Raw genomic sequence first — 15,622 nt, 5'->3', positions numbered from 1 at the left:
AAGAGCTTAACGGCTTCATTCATAGCTCGTCGCATTATGTCACATCATTGGGGTTATCCTACATGTTGTGAGACAGCACAGCACAGTGTCAATGCCTTCAGTGAGTGGCCTGGTTTATCTTGCTGCAGGCTGCAGCCCCCAGCACGGATTTTGCTCACTCTGCTTTTGTTGCTCTGTGTTGCACAATGGCTTTATGGGCTATCCTTCATGCAGAGGACTACTGTAGCTTTGCAGGTTTACTGTGGCTAGGCGACCCCTCCAATATTGGTCACTAGCTGCGGAACAGGGAAGTCAACACTGGCATCCAATGCAATGGCTGCTGTAGTCGTATCACACCACCAACACCGAGATAGAAAGAATCACCCGTCACCCAGGTTTGATCTTGCCCACCTTCCCACGGTCGGTACCTGGGCACCTTGGCTAGTGCCGCTCGGTGTGGGCAAAGACCTGCCGTCTCAAATTCAGACACTGGAGTATTCCCCAACAAACTCGAGGCCGACAAACAATAACATTCTCTACCGCTCGGGATCTCGGGCTGAAGCTCTCGAAATAATGACGCCGTCGCGCATTGAGCCTCGCGGTGACCCAACCCATCGGTTGGCTATCGAAGACTTCTTCAATCGCCTCTCTGACTAGGACAAGTTATATGCTCGTCACCTTTCACAAGCTGCATGGTATGGCGCTCGCGTCATCATGCGACAGGTACCCGAGTCTAACGACATCTTTGACTTTGTTCTTGAACTTAGAATCGTGCGCTGGAGATTGGGAAAGCTACGTCAATGATCATCACTTGACTCGTCACGAGCTGGCCGCGTTTCTCGACTTTTGCGGCCTCTTCCTCACTAACATTGGTAACTATTACGTGAGTCTCGATTGTTAACGCCAGGTGTGGCCAATCAAACCCTATCTATAAAGGCTGATGGCGGTGAAAAGATTATGCCCGATATTTCTCACCAAGCATGCCGTAAACTCGCCGCAATCTCTGAAGAGGCCACGAATCTGCTCGAAAAAGTCATCGCGCCCATGCTATCACTCTCCCCGGCCGTATTAGGTTATCCAGGAGATAACGCCGAAGCGAATTATTATCTCGGACCCAACAACATCGCCAGAGATAAGATTGCGCTCGTTGGTAAGGTGCTGGAGGCGCATTCTATCGAGCCGGAAAACACCAGAATCGCCAAATCGCAAGATAGCGACAAGTCTATTTTGGAGGTCACGATAGCTTCCCCCACTGGTGGAATTATTGAAGAATGCAGTTGCTTCGCTGATCACGGCACTGTAATCCGTCTCGTCGGAGGTGATCATTCACGCGAGATGTCCAAGGTCAGCGATGGTTGACAGACATCACGGTACATGATCTTGCGTTGAACCATTATTTGATCGTAGTGGAAATCTTGCTGACCTCTTGTTCATAGTCTACTACAACACTTACTTTCATGTAATTTATGGACTTCAAGCACTTGAACACTACAACGCTGATGAAAGAGCCTGGGGTGAAGCTGCCTACAGAAGTGTAAGTCAATCCTGTTCAGTTCACCTGCGCGGTTTTCGTGCGAACCATCCGGGCAGAGCCAATGGGCCATCTTGAAGCATCTTCTCTTGAAGGGTGGAGGCAATGTTTCCATCATACACTACACAGAGGCTCAGAGTATTCTCGTCAAAGTCGACCGCGAGAAGCTTCATACTCATGGGCAGCCAGCTCTTGGTGATGTCTTATGTCGAATCCAGATTTGGCGTTGCATTGGAGACTTGAAATTTTGATCTGAGTTCTACCAAGCCCTTCTTGAGTTTAGCAATGAGGAAGACCAGAGGAGAAAGGTTGTCTGCTCGAAACCCTAGCTACGGTGTAAAGTCGTCCAGCCCAATACCGTTCTGGTTGGGACAACGCTGAGCTAAAAGAGTATGATGAGAGCAACGAGGGTATTATCCAATCGTGGGCAGAGAGGCAAGTTCAGATATGTATCGCAAGCAGACGTTACGACTTTTAACTTTCCCTTGAGTTTAACATTATTTGCAGGCTGCACCATCGCAAACTGTCGCTCAAGAAAATAGTATAAACATAGTAAAACAAACCAAAGCTGCGTCTGGTTTTCAACCAACTCAATCCTTTCCTGCAGCATTGTAGTACAGCCTAGCAATGCTAACAAGCAGTTGAAAGAAACCGAGGACGATATTAGCTCACCCGACCCAGATCACTGCCCAGAAGGCATACTATTGAAGCGGAATTCTTCTGTCACGCCAGATGTATGTTATGCAGATATTTCGGTCTTTTGATAAACATTTCTAATAGTGGATAAGATCAAAGACAGGTATCCCATCTCATTTGATCTCCCAAATTTTACCTGGGTCTACAACCAGCCCTTGATTTACTACCTGCATCTACAACTAAGACTCTGATTTTGTCACTGTTGTGCTTTCACTTCGAGTATGAGGCTCAAGAGGAAATGTCTGCAACTCAGGCGTCACACCACCATAGACTCGCTCCCATCTCGAGGCGAGCGCAGCAGGTGTTTCCCATGCATATTCAGGATCACGAAGCCATAGTCGAAGCAAATGTCTCCTATACGTGGTGCTTCCATCAACTTCTGATCTCGCTTTGGCATGTATACGATATGGGGGGCAACTCACTGCTTATCCTTGGTATCCGTGAAACCATCGCGGGCGTGAAAAATGGCAACGTTGTTAACATATTGCATGTCGCCCTTCTCAAAGTTGGTCGATACGCTGAAACGCTCACCCAAGAAGTGCAGGGTATCGAGAGCCTCGGCCTGGGCCTCCGTGATAGGTGGTAAATGGTTGCCACGGGGTATCTCTCCGAAGCCAACATAGTAGCGGCGTCCGTACTGAAGAAGAATTCTATCAGGGGTCTTCCCATCGGCACTGGCAGGCAGGTGGTGGAGTAAGGGACGGCTCATGAACTTGTCGGTATCGTTGACAGTCTTTGTAAAGCTATATGGCCGGTGATTAGTAACTGACTTCGTATCATCAATTGGGAAATCGGGGACTTTGAACTTACAGCTCTGCATCCCAGCGTCCAGTCAGAGTGTGAATGAGGTCTGGTCGCGTGGCGGCAATATGGTTATACACGCGCCATGTACTAGCCAAGCGGCTAGCGCCTCCCTCGGCGGCCGTGGATAGGGCAAAGAGAGAAACAATATCGCCCGAGTCAGTATGGAAGACCTGCTTATCAGCGGTGTAGGCAGGCGTTCCAATCTTGATCTTGGTCTTATCCCTAGACTCGCCGAGGCCAGAGCGAACGTCCTTGATATGTCCGATGACGACATCGGCGCGCTCTCCCTGAAAGTAAGCATCCTGGCGGCCACGTATGGAGCCTATATGGGAGGAGACTCCGGCGTATATGATGATGTTCTCTTCACGGGTGTAGCGGTCAACATCTAGGCCTCTGAGGACGAAGAAGCCATGGCCGAAGTGTAGTTCACGAGACAGGCGGCGTAGCTCGTCGTGCAGCGTTGGGAGAGGGAAAGTCTCCTGTGAGATATACCCCTTGGAAATGTTGAGGGCTAGTTTTCGCCACCGTATCAGCCAATGTGTAAGAACTAGTATATCGAAAAGAAACTAACATTTGAAGTGGGTGAGGGCCTTGTCAATCTCTTCGAGTTGAGCAGTCGATAGAACGTACGTCCAGTCGTACTTCTGGGCAATAGTCTCTCCATCCCAAACTAGGTCTCCCTTGAGCTCTTTAGGGAAGCCCTCTGGGAGGGTCTTGGCGAGCTCCTCTGTCTGGGTCCGGCGAGCTACACGCGCTTGATATTTGTTCCAATCAGGGTGGTAGGAGATATCCGGTTGACCAGGTGGGGGCAAAGCAGCAGGCGTGATGCCAAAGGTTGGGGCTGACGAAGGAGGGAGGGCAGAGATAGTAGCTGTAGTGGCCATGGTAGCTTGAGTGATGATGCTTGAACGTGGTTTCGTTGCTAGTATGAATTAAATTGTCTATTCGCTTGGTTACAGATTTTGTACTAAGTGATCATATTGCTTGTTTTATAATAACTGTATCTATTTCCGGTGGTAGAGATCGACAAGAGACGGGCTTGTAATCACGCCATTCGACAGATGATGGCGTGGCATTGTCCACAAATCCATCAATAAGTGAGGGATAGTGGAAGTAATTAAATCACTCGTTTCCAAAAGACATTTCACTTCGTGATTAATGGATAATAACGGTTATTATGGTTGGAGTTCCATAAAAACGACGTCTATACTGTAGGTTAACTCCTCGAACTGTATCACGACAATGCCAGGTTGTAAGCACGTCATACATTGGATCAACACTTATTGGACAAAAAATTCCCGCGGGAGTTATTATTAACTCCTCGATAAATGAAGCCTGTAATATTACTCACAGATACCCGCGGGAGTGAAGGGAGGTCCCATCAGCCAACATATCTCGGTGAATTACTTATATTACGGATGACGCAACTAACTTCACTCATCACGTATGCGTCTGACTTTTGAGTTTTGCACCAAAGGAACAAATGCGAAACTTTAAACTTAACCTTAACGGGTTTAAAATGGCTGTATGAGGCTGTTTTCTACGAAAACTTATCCAGCTCGGACCCTAGCTGTGATGTTATACATCGATCATACCGGGGCCACAATGGACGAGCTCTTGGCGACCAGGGAGAGCCTGAACAATAAAATGTTCTCAATTCTCGTTCTCACCGAGTCAGCTTTCCCACATCACACGTATTCATATCCTATTAGCTCAGTATGGGACTGCCTTTCAGTCCGAAGTCGCAGGCTACTAGCCAGGCCGTTCCAGAGCACTCGCAGCCAGACTCCGAAGCCTCTATCATTCGCGACGGTGATCTCGCCTATGTGCATCAAACAGCCGGCAATGGCGCCTCAGGATATCAAGAAGCTGTCGGCGCACCGGTCGAGACACGCTCGCCACTGGGATACCACGTCAACTGGCTGACCATCATCTTTCTCAACCTCAATCATATGGTCGGCACTGGCATCTTCTCCACGCCCGCTACTATCCTACGCCTCACAGGCTCAGTCGGCCTGGCTCTCGTCTACTGGGTCATCGGATTCCTACTAGCTGTCGCTGGACTCGCCGTCCACATGGAGTTCACCAGCTACTTTCCTAACCGTAGCGGCTCAGAAGTCGTATGGCTTGAGCAAGGCTTCCCTCGGCCTAAGCACCTTTTCCCTGTCGCCTTCGCTGTCCAGTCCGTCCTGCTATCTTTCAGTAGCAGCAATGCAATTGTCCTCTCCAACTATCTCTGGCGTATTGTCGGCCGTGATCCGGATCCCTGGGAGCTCAAGGGCGTTGCTATTGCAGCATACACGGTAGCTGTCATTACTGTTATCGCCCATAACAGGTATTCGCTGTGGGCCATCAATATCATCGGGGCACTGAAGTTGCTTTTACTTCTGTTTATTTCCATCTCGGGCCTTGTCATACTTGGAGGCCATTTTGGCAGGATTGAGAACCCGGGTATCAACTTTCGCCATGGTTTTCAAGGCACAACCTCAAGCGGTTACAGCTTGTCTCAGGCAATGGTCAACATTACATTTGCCTTCTCTGGCTGGCAGAACGCTTTCAGCATGGCCAATGAGATCAAGAACCCAATACCCACCCTGAAAAAGAACGCCACTGCTTCCCTGCTCATTGTCTTCTCTCTCTACTTTCTCTGCAACATTGCCTACTTTGCCGCAGTCCCTAAGGATATCTTTCTGGATTCGAAAGAGCTGGCTGCTGCTGTCTTCTTCCGTACAGCCTTTGGATCTTCCGCCGAGTCTGCTTTGAACTTTTGTGTCCTTCTGAGCTCCTTCGGTAATCTCCTGGCCGTTCTTATCAGTCAGTCCCGTCAGATTCGCGAGATTGCTCGCCAAGGTGTCCTGCCGTGGACAGAGTTCTGGGTCTCAACTAAGCCTTTCGGGACTCCAATCGGCCCATATCTACTCAAATGGGGCTTCACCTTTCTTATGATTGTCGCGCCCCCGGCAGGTGACGCCTTTCAGTTCGTCGTCTCTCTCAAGACGTACCCGGACGCCATATTCCATGCCGCCATGGGTATTGGTCTTCTACTGATCCGCCGTCGTCGATCTCGCTCGGGTACTCCTAGATCCGACTTCCGAGCATGGTGGGCGCTTGTTATCCTATACCTCTTGGCTCAGGTCTTCCTACTCGTCATGCCCTGGATTCCCCCAGAGGGTGGAATTTATGCTGGAACAGTTAGCTTGTAAGTACTGTCTCCAGATCTAATTACGAGAACATACTGACAACAAACCGCAGCTTATGGTGTACCTACATGATTGTCGGAATTGGAATCATGGCTATCTGCGGTATTTACTACTACCTCTGGATGAAGGTCCTCCCTCGCTGGGGCAACTACAGTATTCGATCCCAAGTTATTTCTGTCGACGACAACGGCGCCAATACGCATCGTCTCTTACGGGTGCCTAATTCCAAGGTGGCTGAGTGGGATGCTACTCATGATGATCTCGGTCGCGATTTACCCCCCCAGGAGGTAATTATTAGCTCGGAAAAGTAGCATTAGTAGATATCAAAACGAGAATACCTTGAGACCGCTGCCAAGGACCTTAGTCCATTCACAGTTCTTGCTCATAACTCACATCATTGCCCTTCAACACGAACTATACGGTTGGATGTGCATTGAGGCCCACTTCTCCCAGGCAGCCAAGCACCTGTCAATGAAGACAGAACCAACAGACCAATGAAATGTAAATTTTGGGTGACCAAGAACGAGGAGGCCACATGTCTTCGGGATGTCTCCTCTTTAACATCTCTCACACAACGCATGACTTGAGCCATAATATCAATACCTTTCTCCCAAAGCCTCTTTAACCCGCTGGAGGAAACATGTCTTTGCCACCTCCTCCTCCACCGCCGTCTTTTCGGGCCCCAGCGACCGACACTGGCGCCCGCCAAACTCCATCGGCGTCGGTTGTTTCTGAGAACGGTCCAGCTGGAGGCCTATTGCTTGAGTTGATCAAGCACAATGGAGCGCCATTTAACGACCACTGGGCCTACTTCGTCCAATCAACCTCGAATTCTTGTGTTGGTATCGTCTATGAAGCTATCGGCGACGTACGCAGCGGATTTCAACTCCAGGTCCGAAGGAATCATAATCTGACTTCTGATCCACCTTCGACTCGGATTCCACTGCAGTGGATTGACAGAAAATTCATGAACGAAGAGTCGATGCTTAATGGAGAAGATTTTATGCCTGTTTGCATCTTTGAGGAAAGCCTACATAAGGTCAAAGTGCCCGGGAAGACATTAAATAACACGAGCGAAAGTGTATGTATTGAACCCCAGGTCGTGGTTATCAGAAGGCCCAGAGCGGGGAGTGATTCACCAATAGATTAACTGTTGATAGGAAGCTCCCAAGAAGAGAATCGTACAAAGGAACTGTCAAACATGGATCGTCGAGTCGGCGGATCAACTAGTCGCGGACGGTATTCTCTCTCCAGATGCCGCTTCATACCTTTATGTAGCGAAGCAAGTCTAACGAGCCGTCAAGGTGCTGTATTTGATGAGCTGAAGTTTCCAACGTTTTCTGTCAGGGTTGTCATCAATAAGCCAAGCATGGTGCCATGGAGAATAGTTAACACTGGACACGGAGTCTTGATTATTCAGAAGAGCTTTAATTCTAGACCAATTCGTCGATCCTTTTGCTACAAGTGGTTATCACCCATTTAGATATGCTGGGGGCTGACGTGTGACTCTCCTTCTCCAACTGACCAAGCTATTGGAATGACTACGTGATAATATTTTGTAAGATTGGGCATTCCTCCTCACATACGTGTACTCTGGCAAAGCAGGTAAGATATATGACGTTGCTCTTCGTAGTGAATCCCTAAGGAGTCCGTTCCACTCGCCCGACGGAGTTGAGAAGGCGATGATAGTTAGCGTGCGCCAGGTCTGACCACCAGTGAGTATAGAGAGAGACGAAGCAATTGCTCTGGTCTACGGTCGAATGTTAGGCCAATGCCTAAATGAATTTGCCTAAACAAGCACTTACTTGGCAAAGATCACTGTCTTAATATATATAGGCGACAAACCCACGGGCCTGACACAGGTTCAAGTTTGTTAATCCTTCTGTCACGAGCTAGTATCATGTCCAGATATCACGAACACAAACTTTTTCTCTGGATCGAGGGGTACTTTCCAAAGCGCATTGCCTATTACCTTCTCTCCAAGGGTCTTTGCTCTTCTGTGGAACAGCTATATGATGGAAAGACCAACGAAGCCAATCTGAAGATCGTGCGCATTACTTTTACTGGTAATGGCTTCGTGTCTGAGGACCCCGATGAGCCGTTGCCATCTGGCACCAAAGTACCCGCACTTCGACTTGACGATACTGACAGCGGCAAATCGATCTGGATCTACGAGACGTGGAGCATCATCAACTATATCGAAGAAGTTTTCGATAGCAACAAATATCGACAAATTTGGGCTACGAATCCCATCGACAGAGCCATCACCCAAGACATCCTCGGCTACATCGCCCTCGCCACAGACTCAGGACGAATCTGGCTAATCAACTGCGCTCCATACATGGCTGCCTTCTGGAACATCCCCGATTCGGAGGTCAGCCTCGCAGTCGGTCGTCGCGCTCGACGTGATTTTGAAGGGCATTTCAAAACCCTGCAAAATGTAGCTGCTAACAATGTCACCAAAATGGGCTGGCTTACGCCTGCGGCTGACGGAGGTCCGGGCATGGCTGACGTGATGCTCGCTGCGACGGTGAGACATACGGAGTTAAGCTGGAGTGAGTTTATTCTGGAGGATGAGGAGCTTGGTAGGTTGAGGGAGTGGTATGAGAAGTTTAAGACGGTGGGGTTTTGGTATGAGCTGGAAGAGACGGGGCGGTTCCCTAAGAATGCGAAACGGGGTGAGGGCTCTATTCAGAAGTAGTTAAGACATGGCCGATGGCGACTTACAAATTGAAACAGCTGTTCATTTATCTCTTTGTACATGGCGATGTCTTCTAAAACTCTTCATCGCGTATTGTTCACCCGAACCGCCCTTGTTAACGTGCCAAAGCTCACTAAACGTATCAGGATCCGGCATTGATCCATGACATCCGCTATCTTTCAAGGACCCTCGGGCCCCGAGCGAATGACACCCGGCAACAAGGTTTCAGGGTCCACTGTGCGTACTAATGCCAGAGCCTAACGGCAGTTAAGGGAGATTATATATGTCCTTCACCACCAATGTAACGGCCTGTGACTGGCGCGATCCGTACCTTCCGGCTTTCGAAGAAACGCGCTAGCTCTTGAGACTGTAGCTGCCGTCGTGATTTAAAGACCTGCCTTGCCCAGGACCCTCCTGAAGCTTGGAAACCGCTCAGGTCTCAACAGCACCCACAGCATCATCAATCACCATGACGAGAACAACGCTAACTCACATCCCCCTCGCCTATCGCGTCCTCTTCCTTTGGTTTGAACCTCTCGCCGCATTCGCCGGCTCCTTTGTAATCTGGTTTTCCCCCGAAATGTTCCTCAACACAATGACCTCGACCGCCAAATTCGCTCCCGACAACCGCGTAATTTACAATCAAGTCGCAGCGACCTACACGCTCTTCGCCTACAACGAAGCGATACTTCTCCGCGCCACCAATGACCTTCGTGTTTGGAGAGCCGTGTTAATTGGAATTCTGATCTGTGATGCGCTGCATCTGTATGCGAGCTGGCTTGCGATTCCAGACGTGTTTTGGAACCCTGCAGCGTGGAGGTGGGAGGATTGGGTCAATTTGGGGAGTTTGTGGGGACAAGGCGCTGTGAGGATTGCGTTTTTGATGGGGGTTGGTTTGGAGGGGAATACTCGTGTCAAGGCCGACTGAGAGTAATGATGAGGCTGAATGGGATGGATGGAGAGTGCGGCACAGTCGTCGGCATTGCAATCTTGGCGATCTGGCCAGAAGCTTGGCAACCGACACCCTTGTAGGAGCAGTACGGTCGGCAAATGGAACTGACAGGCAGTTGTTACGGCTGAGCTGAGAGTTCAGCGCGCCAATACCGCTTCAAGCAGATACATTTCTAGCCATTCAACCCGCCATAGCAGTTACTGTATCAATGAATTCAGCATCAAATTATTTAACTCCACTCATTACTATTGCATCGGAATATCGCAGTAATTGCATCTCCTTGTGGGGATAAGTCGAATGGGATGCAGAGATAAAGACTAATGAATCAATTATCGGCATTGCAATTTCGGTAGACATCATGATCCCGCCAGCATTAGCTTCTCGGCACAGTCAGCAACTCAAAGGCCAAGGCAGGCATCAATGCTTACGCTTGAGATCAGCGCCTAACCATGACACCTCTAGCAATGCCATACACTGCAACTGTATCATCAAGAACAATAAAACATGGATCTTTTCAACTCGCCAAATTTCAATCGCCATGTCGAGACATTGATGCAAAAGAACCGTGTTCCTGGCCTCTCAATTGCAATCGTCCAGGGTGACCATGTCAGATCCGCAGGCTATGGCTTCACCTCAATTGAGGCTCAAGAATCATGCACTCCAGACACGCTGTTCGACATCGCATCTTCATCCAAATCGCTCACCGCAGCGGCGATTGCTCTCTTAGTTGAAGATGTCAACTTCCCAGAAGTCCGCTTTGACTCAATTATGTCTGAACTGCTTCCTGACGACTTTGTCATGTCAGAGGATCTGCACACGAAAACAGTCTCGGTGGACGACCTCTTGGGGCACCATACTGGCATGCCTGGGTAAGGCTCACTTGCGCAATACAAACTTGACTAACGGCAACATAGCCACGATGATTCATACATGGGAATACGCGCTGCTGAACCTGATGATGCGCCATCAATTACACGAAATCTGCGAAACCTCGCTGTCGCTGCACCACCTCGAACACGATACATCTACTGCAACATGATGTACACTGTCTTGACACATCTTATAGAAGCCAAGACCGGACAAAGGTTCAACAAATTCCTACAAGAGCGCATTTTTGATCCTCTTGGCATGACATCTAGCAGTCTGCAGCCCGAAGGCGCCAAAGCCAAAGGCCACGACCAGCGTCTCGCAAAAGGGCATGTCTGGGACAAGAAGTCCACCTCTTACCGCGAGTTTGATGCTGTGAATTGTCCAGAAGGCCAAGGCGCAGGGTCGGTAATCTCGAGCGCCAACGATTTCATCAAGTTTCTCAAAGCGTTGATCGATCACGACGAGCCGATAAGTGAGGATGTATACCAAGGAATGACTCGACCGCGGTCTGAACGAGGTGCCAACCATCGTCAACGAAAGGCCGGCATTGATCGCATTTTCTACGCCGCGGGTATGGATCTATACTGGCAAAACGAACAAGAAGTCTTTGGGCATAGCGGTGATATCACAGGCTTTGGTAGTCGCTTTGTGTTCCTGCCAGAGCTCAAGTTTGGAGCTGTTGTGATGGGTAATTCCTCGGGAACCAATTCAGTAGCTGCACAGCTGTTTCGTGAGTTCATCGAAGAGGTCGCCAAGTCTAATCTGGAACACCAGCCATTGAGTATGAGGCCGCTAGAAGTGCGTGAGAAGCCCAAGTCAGACTCGCAGAATCACCCGTGTGGAGTGGCCAAGACGAACGGTGGGAAGGGAAAGGACCAGAAAACAGATGCTCCAACGATGAGTGGAGTTAATGCTACCTTGCAGAGGAATATTACTCTTGAAGCATATACCGGCGACTATTGGAACCCAGGATATCGCAACATGAAGGTGGAGATCAGAGACAACGGGTTATTCATCGACGCGAAAGATCGCTCAATGGGATTCACGGCGAGACTCAAGCACAGGCGAGATCAAACGGTATATGATGCACATGTGCGAGACGCATTTGAGACTGGCGACGAAGTCCTGAGGACCGAGTGTGTAATCGAGGATGGCAGAGTGATCAGGATGGGGATGGATCTCGAGCCGCTTGTTGGGGACTTGATATGGTTCAGCAAAGTCGACAATGAGCAATAGCACCGAAGTGTTGATGTTGATTCTAACGTTGTTAAGACTCCGGTATAGCATAAAAGACAGCACAGTGTATCTCTAACAACCTAACAGGAAGAGCGTCGAGATCCGAAGTTGAAACCGCGTATTGCCATGCGTTGTCGTCATCGCTTACAACTTCTCCAAACTTTAAGACCCAGTAACTCGAAATGGTGCCAACGGCTTCCATTTCTTGTTTTGTTAGCTTCAAATCCCAAGCCAACCCCGCAGTCTACAATGCCGATCTTGAGTAATTTATAAGCTTAACATGGCCATCCAGCCTGACTTTTGGGCTTTTGAGTCTCTAATTGAACTATTATTCTGCTTACCGGGAAAAATGACGCCTTTATTTGCAGTGCTTCTGGCTATCTTGTACGCCACGTTTGCGTCTGCTGATTCCTGCCCTGTTATCACGCAACAACTAAGGGACCCACCTTATGAGAATTATTTCTACTCTGATTGTAACACAGACGCGCAAGTCGTTGTAACAAGTCCTCTTCCGGATAGTAATCTATCCATTATTGGACCTCGACTCATTGTTGCGTGGCCTGCGGGGAACAGCGGTATATGCACCTTCTTCCAACCTCAAGATGAGAAGAATGGAACTCTGGCTATTGAGTTGGTCAATTCGACTCTTGGATCACCGCTCGGTGTGATCAATCGCGAAGATAAAGATTCAGACTATCCTTATGTTGGAGTCGAGGGCGTTCTCTCGCTCAACTCCTCGGCGAATCTCACGGTTGCTATTCTGGGTAGTATCCGCAACATCCGAGATTTCACTGAGGGGCCGAGTATCATCAATCCGGTGATACAAAACGCGACGAACTACACAAGGGTGAATAATGGAGGCGTTCTCATCTCAAGGCTATGGCTGGATAATGTGACGACCACGAATCTCTTGTTAGAACCTTGGGAGAACAAAGACAGCAGATTGTCAATCTACAACGACACCGTTAGTTTTGGTGCAGGCTTCTACCACTTCTCTGCGTCTTTCAACTATCCTCAACTGAAGCAACTATCTCCCCAACAGGTCCTCAACAACCAGTCGCAGGCTCTTACTAAGAAAGAACAGTCAGAGGTCAGGTCTCTATCCTTCTTCTCGTATACCGACAAACTGCTCGCAGGTGGTTGGCGTTTCTTGACGTACTTTGGTCGCGATACCATGATTGCCGCACTATTGCTGGAACCTGTCCTGAGCGCTGGCAATAATTCTGCTTTGGAAGCAGTCATCGGTGCTGTGTTGGAGCGGATCAATCGCACGGATGGGTCCGTTAGTCATGAAGAGACTATCGGGGACTATGCGACACTTCTGAACTTGCAGAACGGCATTGATTCGACGGCACCAGGGTTTACTTATCCAATGATTGATACGGACTACTTCTTGCCAGTCCTCATGGACCGCTATTTCAGCGCTACACCAAAGCGAGTCAAACCATTGCTGAGCACAAAGGCTGGTGAAGTTGATGTCGAGAACCGGAATCTGACATGGGGCAATTTGAGCTACATTAACGCACAGAAGATTATGAATATCACAGCAGCGTTTGAGAAAGAGCAGTCGGTCAAGAACTTGATCCAGCTCAAGAAAGGTGAACTGGTCGGTCAATGGCGAGACTCAACATATGGTCTTGCCAATGGACGCATACCCTTTGACGTGAACTGCGCTCTCGTCCCAGCGGCACTCTACGCCATTTCCAGCTTGGCTAAGGTCAGTGGAGTGTATCCCAATAATTCTGTGACAAAGGACTGGAGTACCGTTGCAGCGAAGAGAGCCAAGATCTGGGAGGATCGAACCCTGCCATTATTCGAGTACAATCTTACTGTTGGCACAGCTACTTCAAATCTGAAGGACTACGTCAAGGAGAATACCTTCTATGACGGGCCAACTCATACCGATTCAGTTGCGAATTATTCATCTTCTGGAAAGGTTGTTGACTATGCTCTGGCGATCAACACTACCAAGGATGAGGAGAAAATACGCATCACGCACACTGACACGGCATTCCGTCTGTTTCTTCTCAACTCTACCAATGACGCCCAGCTCACGACATCATTCTTGAACGCAACAGCCAACGCCATCCTTCGTCCATTCCCAGCAGGACTAAGCACGCCCCTCGGCATCGTCGTTGCCAACCCTGCACTAGCAGGCAACGAGGTATTCACCGCCAACTTCACCAATGCCGCCTATCATGGTACCGTCGTCTGGAGCTGGCAACTCGCCCTCATGGCTAAAGGTCTTGAGCGTCAGCTTGCACGATGTTCATCATCCCAGTCCAATGATGACGATGGTGTTCCTGCGTTCTGTAGCAATAATGGGGTGCACACGGCTTTGAAGAGCGCATATAATCGTTTGTGGGATATCATTGAGGACAACAGCGAGAGGTTGCAGTCAGAAGTCTGGAGCTGGAGTTACAGTTCAAAGAGTGGGTATAAGTTTGCGCCTTTGGGCACTTTGCCGCCTCCGCCGGGTTTGAGCTCTGGAACGGAGAGTAATGTTCGGCAGTTGTGGAGTTTGACATTCTTGGCTGTGAAGAGGAATAAGGACTTTGCTTAATTTTCCTACAAACTTGATATATGTCGACCTACGACGTAATGTTGAATGAGAATATGGTGGTCTATCGCTTGACAAAGTCAAGAATAAATGAATATTATAGGTTATGACGAATCGTCTCGTGAGATGAACTTTCGAAGGAGCAAATACGAACAATCGCCAGCTCGTGCATACGATCATAGCTGATGGTACAGAGGCGTCCCCGGCACCCAATCCCGTCGCCTCTGAAATACCAAGACGTTCGACTCACTTGTCTCATCGCTGAATCTTGCGCTAGTCCTCGCATACAATGTAAAACCATTTCGCTCAAAAGCCTCAAGCAACGCCAGCAGCTTCAGTTGTGTCTCAGCTCCATCCGAGTCCAGTGGTCTCCACGGGTATCCTTTGAACTTGATCTTTGCACGGTCTGGCGTGACCTCGTGTCGTTGGATGTCAGTGATGAAAGTCGCCACGATTTCGTTGACAAGATCTGCAGGAGGGAAGTTGAGAATTTTTAGTTTGTCTCCGCCGTGGAATGACACGTTTAGCCATTCGCATGGAGGAGGGATGTGATTCACTTTTCGGAAGATAAGTGCATCTGGCTCGTCAGAAAGCTATGCCCAAGGTGTAGAACTTGTCTACTCACCTTTCGTCGAGACCCTCTTGGTAACTTCAATAGGAGAATAAATCACCCAACCCAAACTATGCATACCCTCCAGAATCCGAAGCGTCAATAACATCGCCTGCTCATTACCATTCGGATCATATCCCCATGCATAGCCTCCCAACTTGAACTCACGGGACGCTTCTTGAGGATAGACCTTGTCAATGCCGCGATCCCAATTTGTCCTCACAATTTCGTGAATAGCCGCCATTTCGGCCTCTGAGAAGTTGACAAGTCTGATGCGATCAAGCGCATGTCGTGTAATAGATGCAAAACGACTCTGGAAAGTTGACGGTCCACCATTTGGCACGGCCTGGCTAAATGGTGGCGGTGCAGCGGATGATGGTTCGCTGTACTCGAAGAACGCGGATTTGGTCTTTTCAGACATGTTGGTGTTGATACGGCAATAAATTCAGATTTGCTACAGATGCAAGGGATATAAACTTGTAT

At 49.0% G+C, this 15,622-nt stretch overlaps 7 protein-coding genes across 7 annotated transcripts; 5 read left to right on the top strand and 2 right to left on the bottom strand.

The window, feature by feature from the left end:
- Positions 1–312: 312 nt before the first annotated feature.
- BKA55DRAFT_694931 (peptidase family M49-domain-containing protein) lies at positions 313–1,761 on the top strand (the record flags this gene model as incomplete). The annotated part of the gene is made up of 6 exons (XM_046200099.1): positions 313–596; positions 643–674; positions 747–862; positions 916–1,333; positions 1,416–1,513; positions 1,570–1,761. 6 exons carry the CDS (start codon positions 313–315, stop codon positions 1,759–1,761), a joined length of 1,140 nt encoding a protein of 379 aa, XP_046044517.1.
- An 863-nt stretch (positions 1,762–2,624) lies between these two features.
- Positions 2,625–3,894, bottom strand: BKA55DRAFT_522151 (uncharacterized protein; the record flags this gene model as incomplete). The annotated part of the gene is made up of 3 exons (XM_046188558.1): positions 2,625–2,949; positions 3,017–3,521; positions 3,582–3,894. 3 exons carry the CDS (start codon positions 3,892–3,894, stop codon positions 2,625–2,627), a joined length of 1,143 nt encoding a protein of 380 aa, XP_046044516.1.
- Positions 3,895–4,728: 834 nt separating this feature from the next.
- BKA55DRAFT_543938 (amino acid permease-domain-containing protein) lies at positions 4,729–6,521 on the top strand (the record flags this gene model as incomplete). The annotated part of the gene is made up of 2 exons (XM_046190645.1): positions 4,729–6,209; positions 6,263–6,521. The coding sequence occupies 2 exons, from the start codon at positions 4,729–4,731 to the stop codon at positions 6,519–6,521; spliced, it is 1,740 nt and encodes a 579-aa protein (XP_046044515.1).
- Positions 6,522–6,754: 233 nt separating this feature from the next.
- On the top strand, positions 6,755–7,687 carry BKA55DRAFT_579397 (uncharacterized protein). Its single transcript, XM_046193848.1, has 2 exons — positions 6,755–7,291; positions 7,371–7,687. The coding sequence occupies exons 1-2, from the start codon at positions 6,851–6,853 to the stop codon at positions 7,500–7,502; spliced, it is 573 nt and encodes a 190-aa protein (XP_046044514.1). The 5' UTR covers positions 6,755–6,850; the 3' UTR covers positions 7,503–7,687.
- A 423-nt stretch (positions 7,688–8,110) lies between these two features.
- BKA55DRAFT_666945 (uncharacterized protein) lies at positions 8,111–10,096 on the top strand (the record flags this gene model as incomplete). The annotated part of the gene is made up of 2 exons (XM_046197797.1): positions 8,111–8,888; positions 9,358–10,096. The coding sequence occupies 2 exons, from the start codon at positions 8,111–8,113 to the stop codon at positions 9,837–9,839; spliced, it is 1,260 nt and encodes a 419-aa protein (XP_046044513.1). The 3' UTR covers positions 9,840–10,096.
- Positions 10,097–10,314: 218 nt separating this feature from the next.
- BKA55DRAFT_652333 (uncharacterized protein) lies at positions 10,315–14,630 on the top strand. The gene is made up of 3 exons (XM_046197343.1): positions 10,315–10,732; positions 10,778–11,951; positions 12,283–14,630. The coding sequence occupies exons 1-3, from the start codon at positions 10,368–10,370 to the stop codon at positions 14,530–14,532; spliced, it is 3,789 nt and encodes a 1,262-aa protein (XP_046044512.1). The 5' UTR covers positions 10,315–10,367; the 3' UTR covers positions 14,533–14,630.
- Positions 14,631–14,705: 75 nt separating this feature from the next.
- On the bottom strand, positions 14,706–15,560 carry BKA55DRAFT_597743 (uncharacterized protein; the record flags this gene model as incomplete). Its single annotated transcript, XM_046196120.1, has 2 exons — positions 14,706–15,106; positions 15,155–15,560. 2 exons carry the CDS (start codon positions 15,558–15,560, stop codon positions 14,706–14,708), a joined length of 807 nt encoding a protein of 268 aa, XP_046044511.1.
- Between the last annotated feature and the right edge of the window lie 62 nt (positions 15,561–15,622).

Source organism: Fusarium redolens (genome assembly GCF_020744475.1).
Source record: "Fusarium redolens strain MPI-CAGE-AT-0023 chromosome Unknown BKA55scaffold_17, whole genome shotgun sequence".
NCBI classification, from domain to species: domain Eukaryota; kingdom Fungi; phylum Ascomycota; class Sordariomycetes; order Hypocreales; family Nectriaceae; genus Fusarium; species Fusarium redolens.
This window is presented reverse-complemented; position numbering and strand designations above follow the sequence as displayed.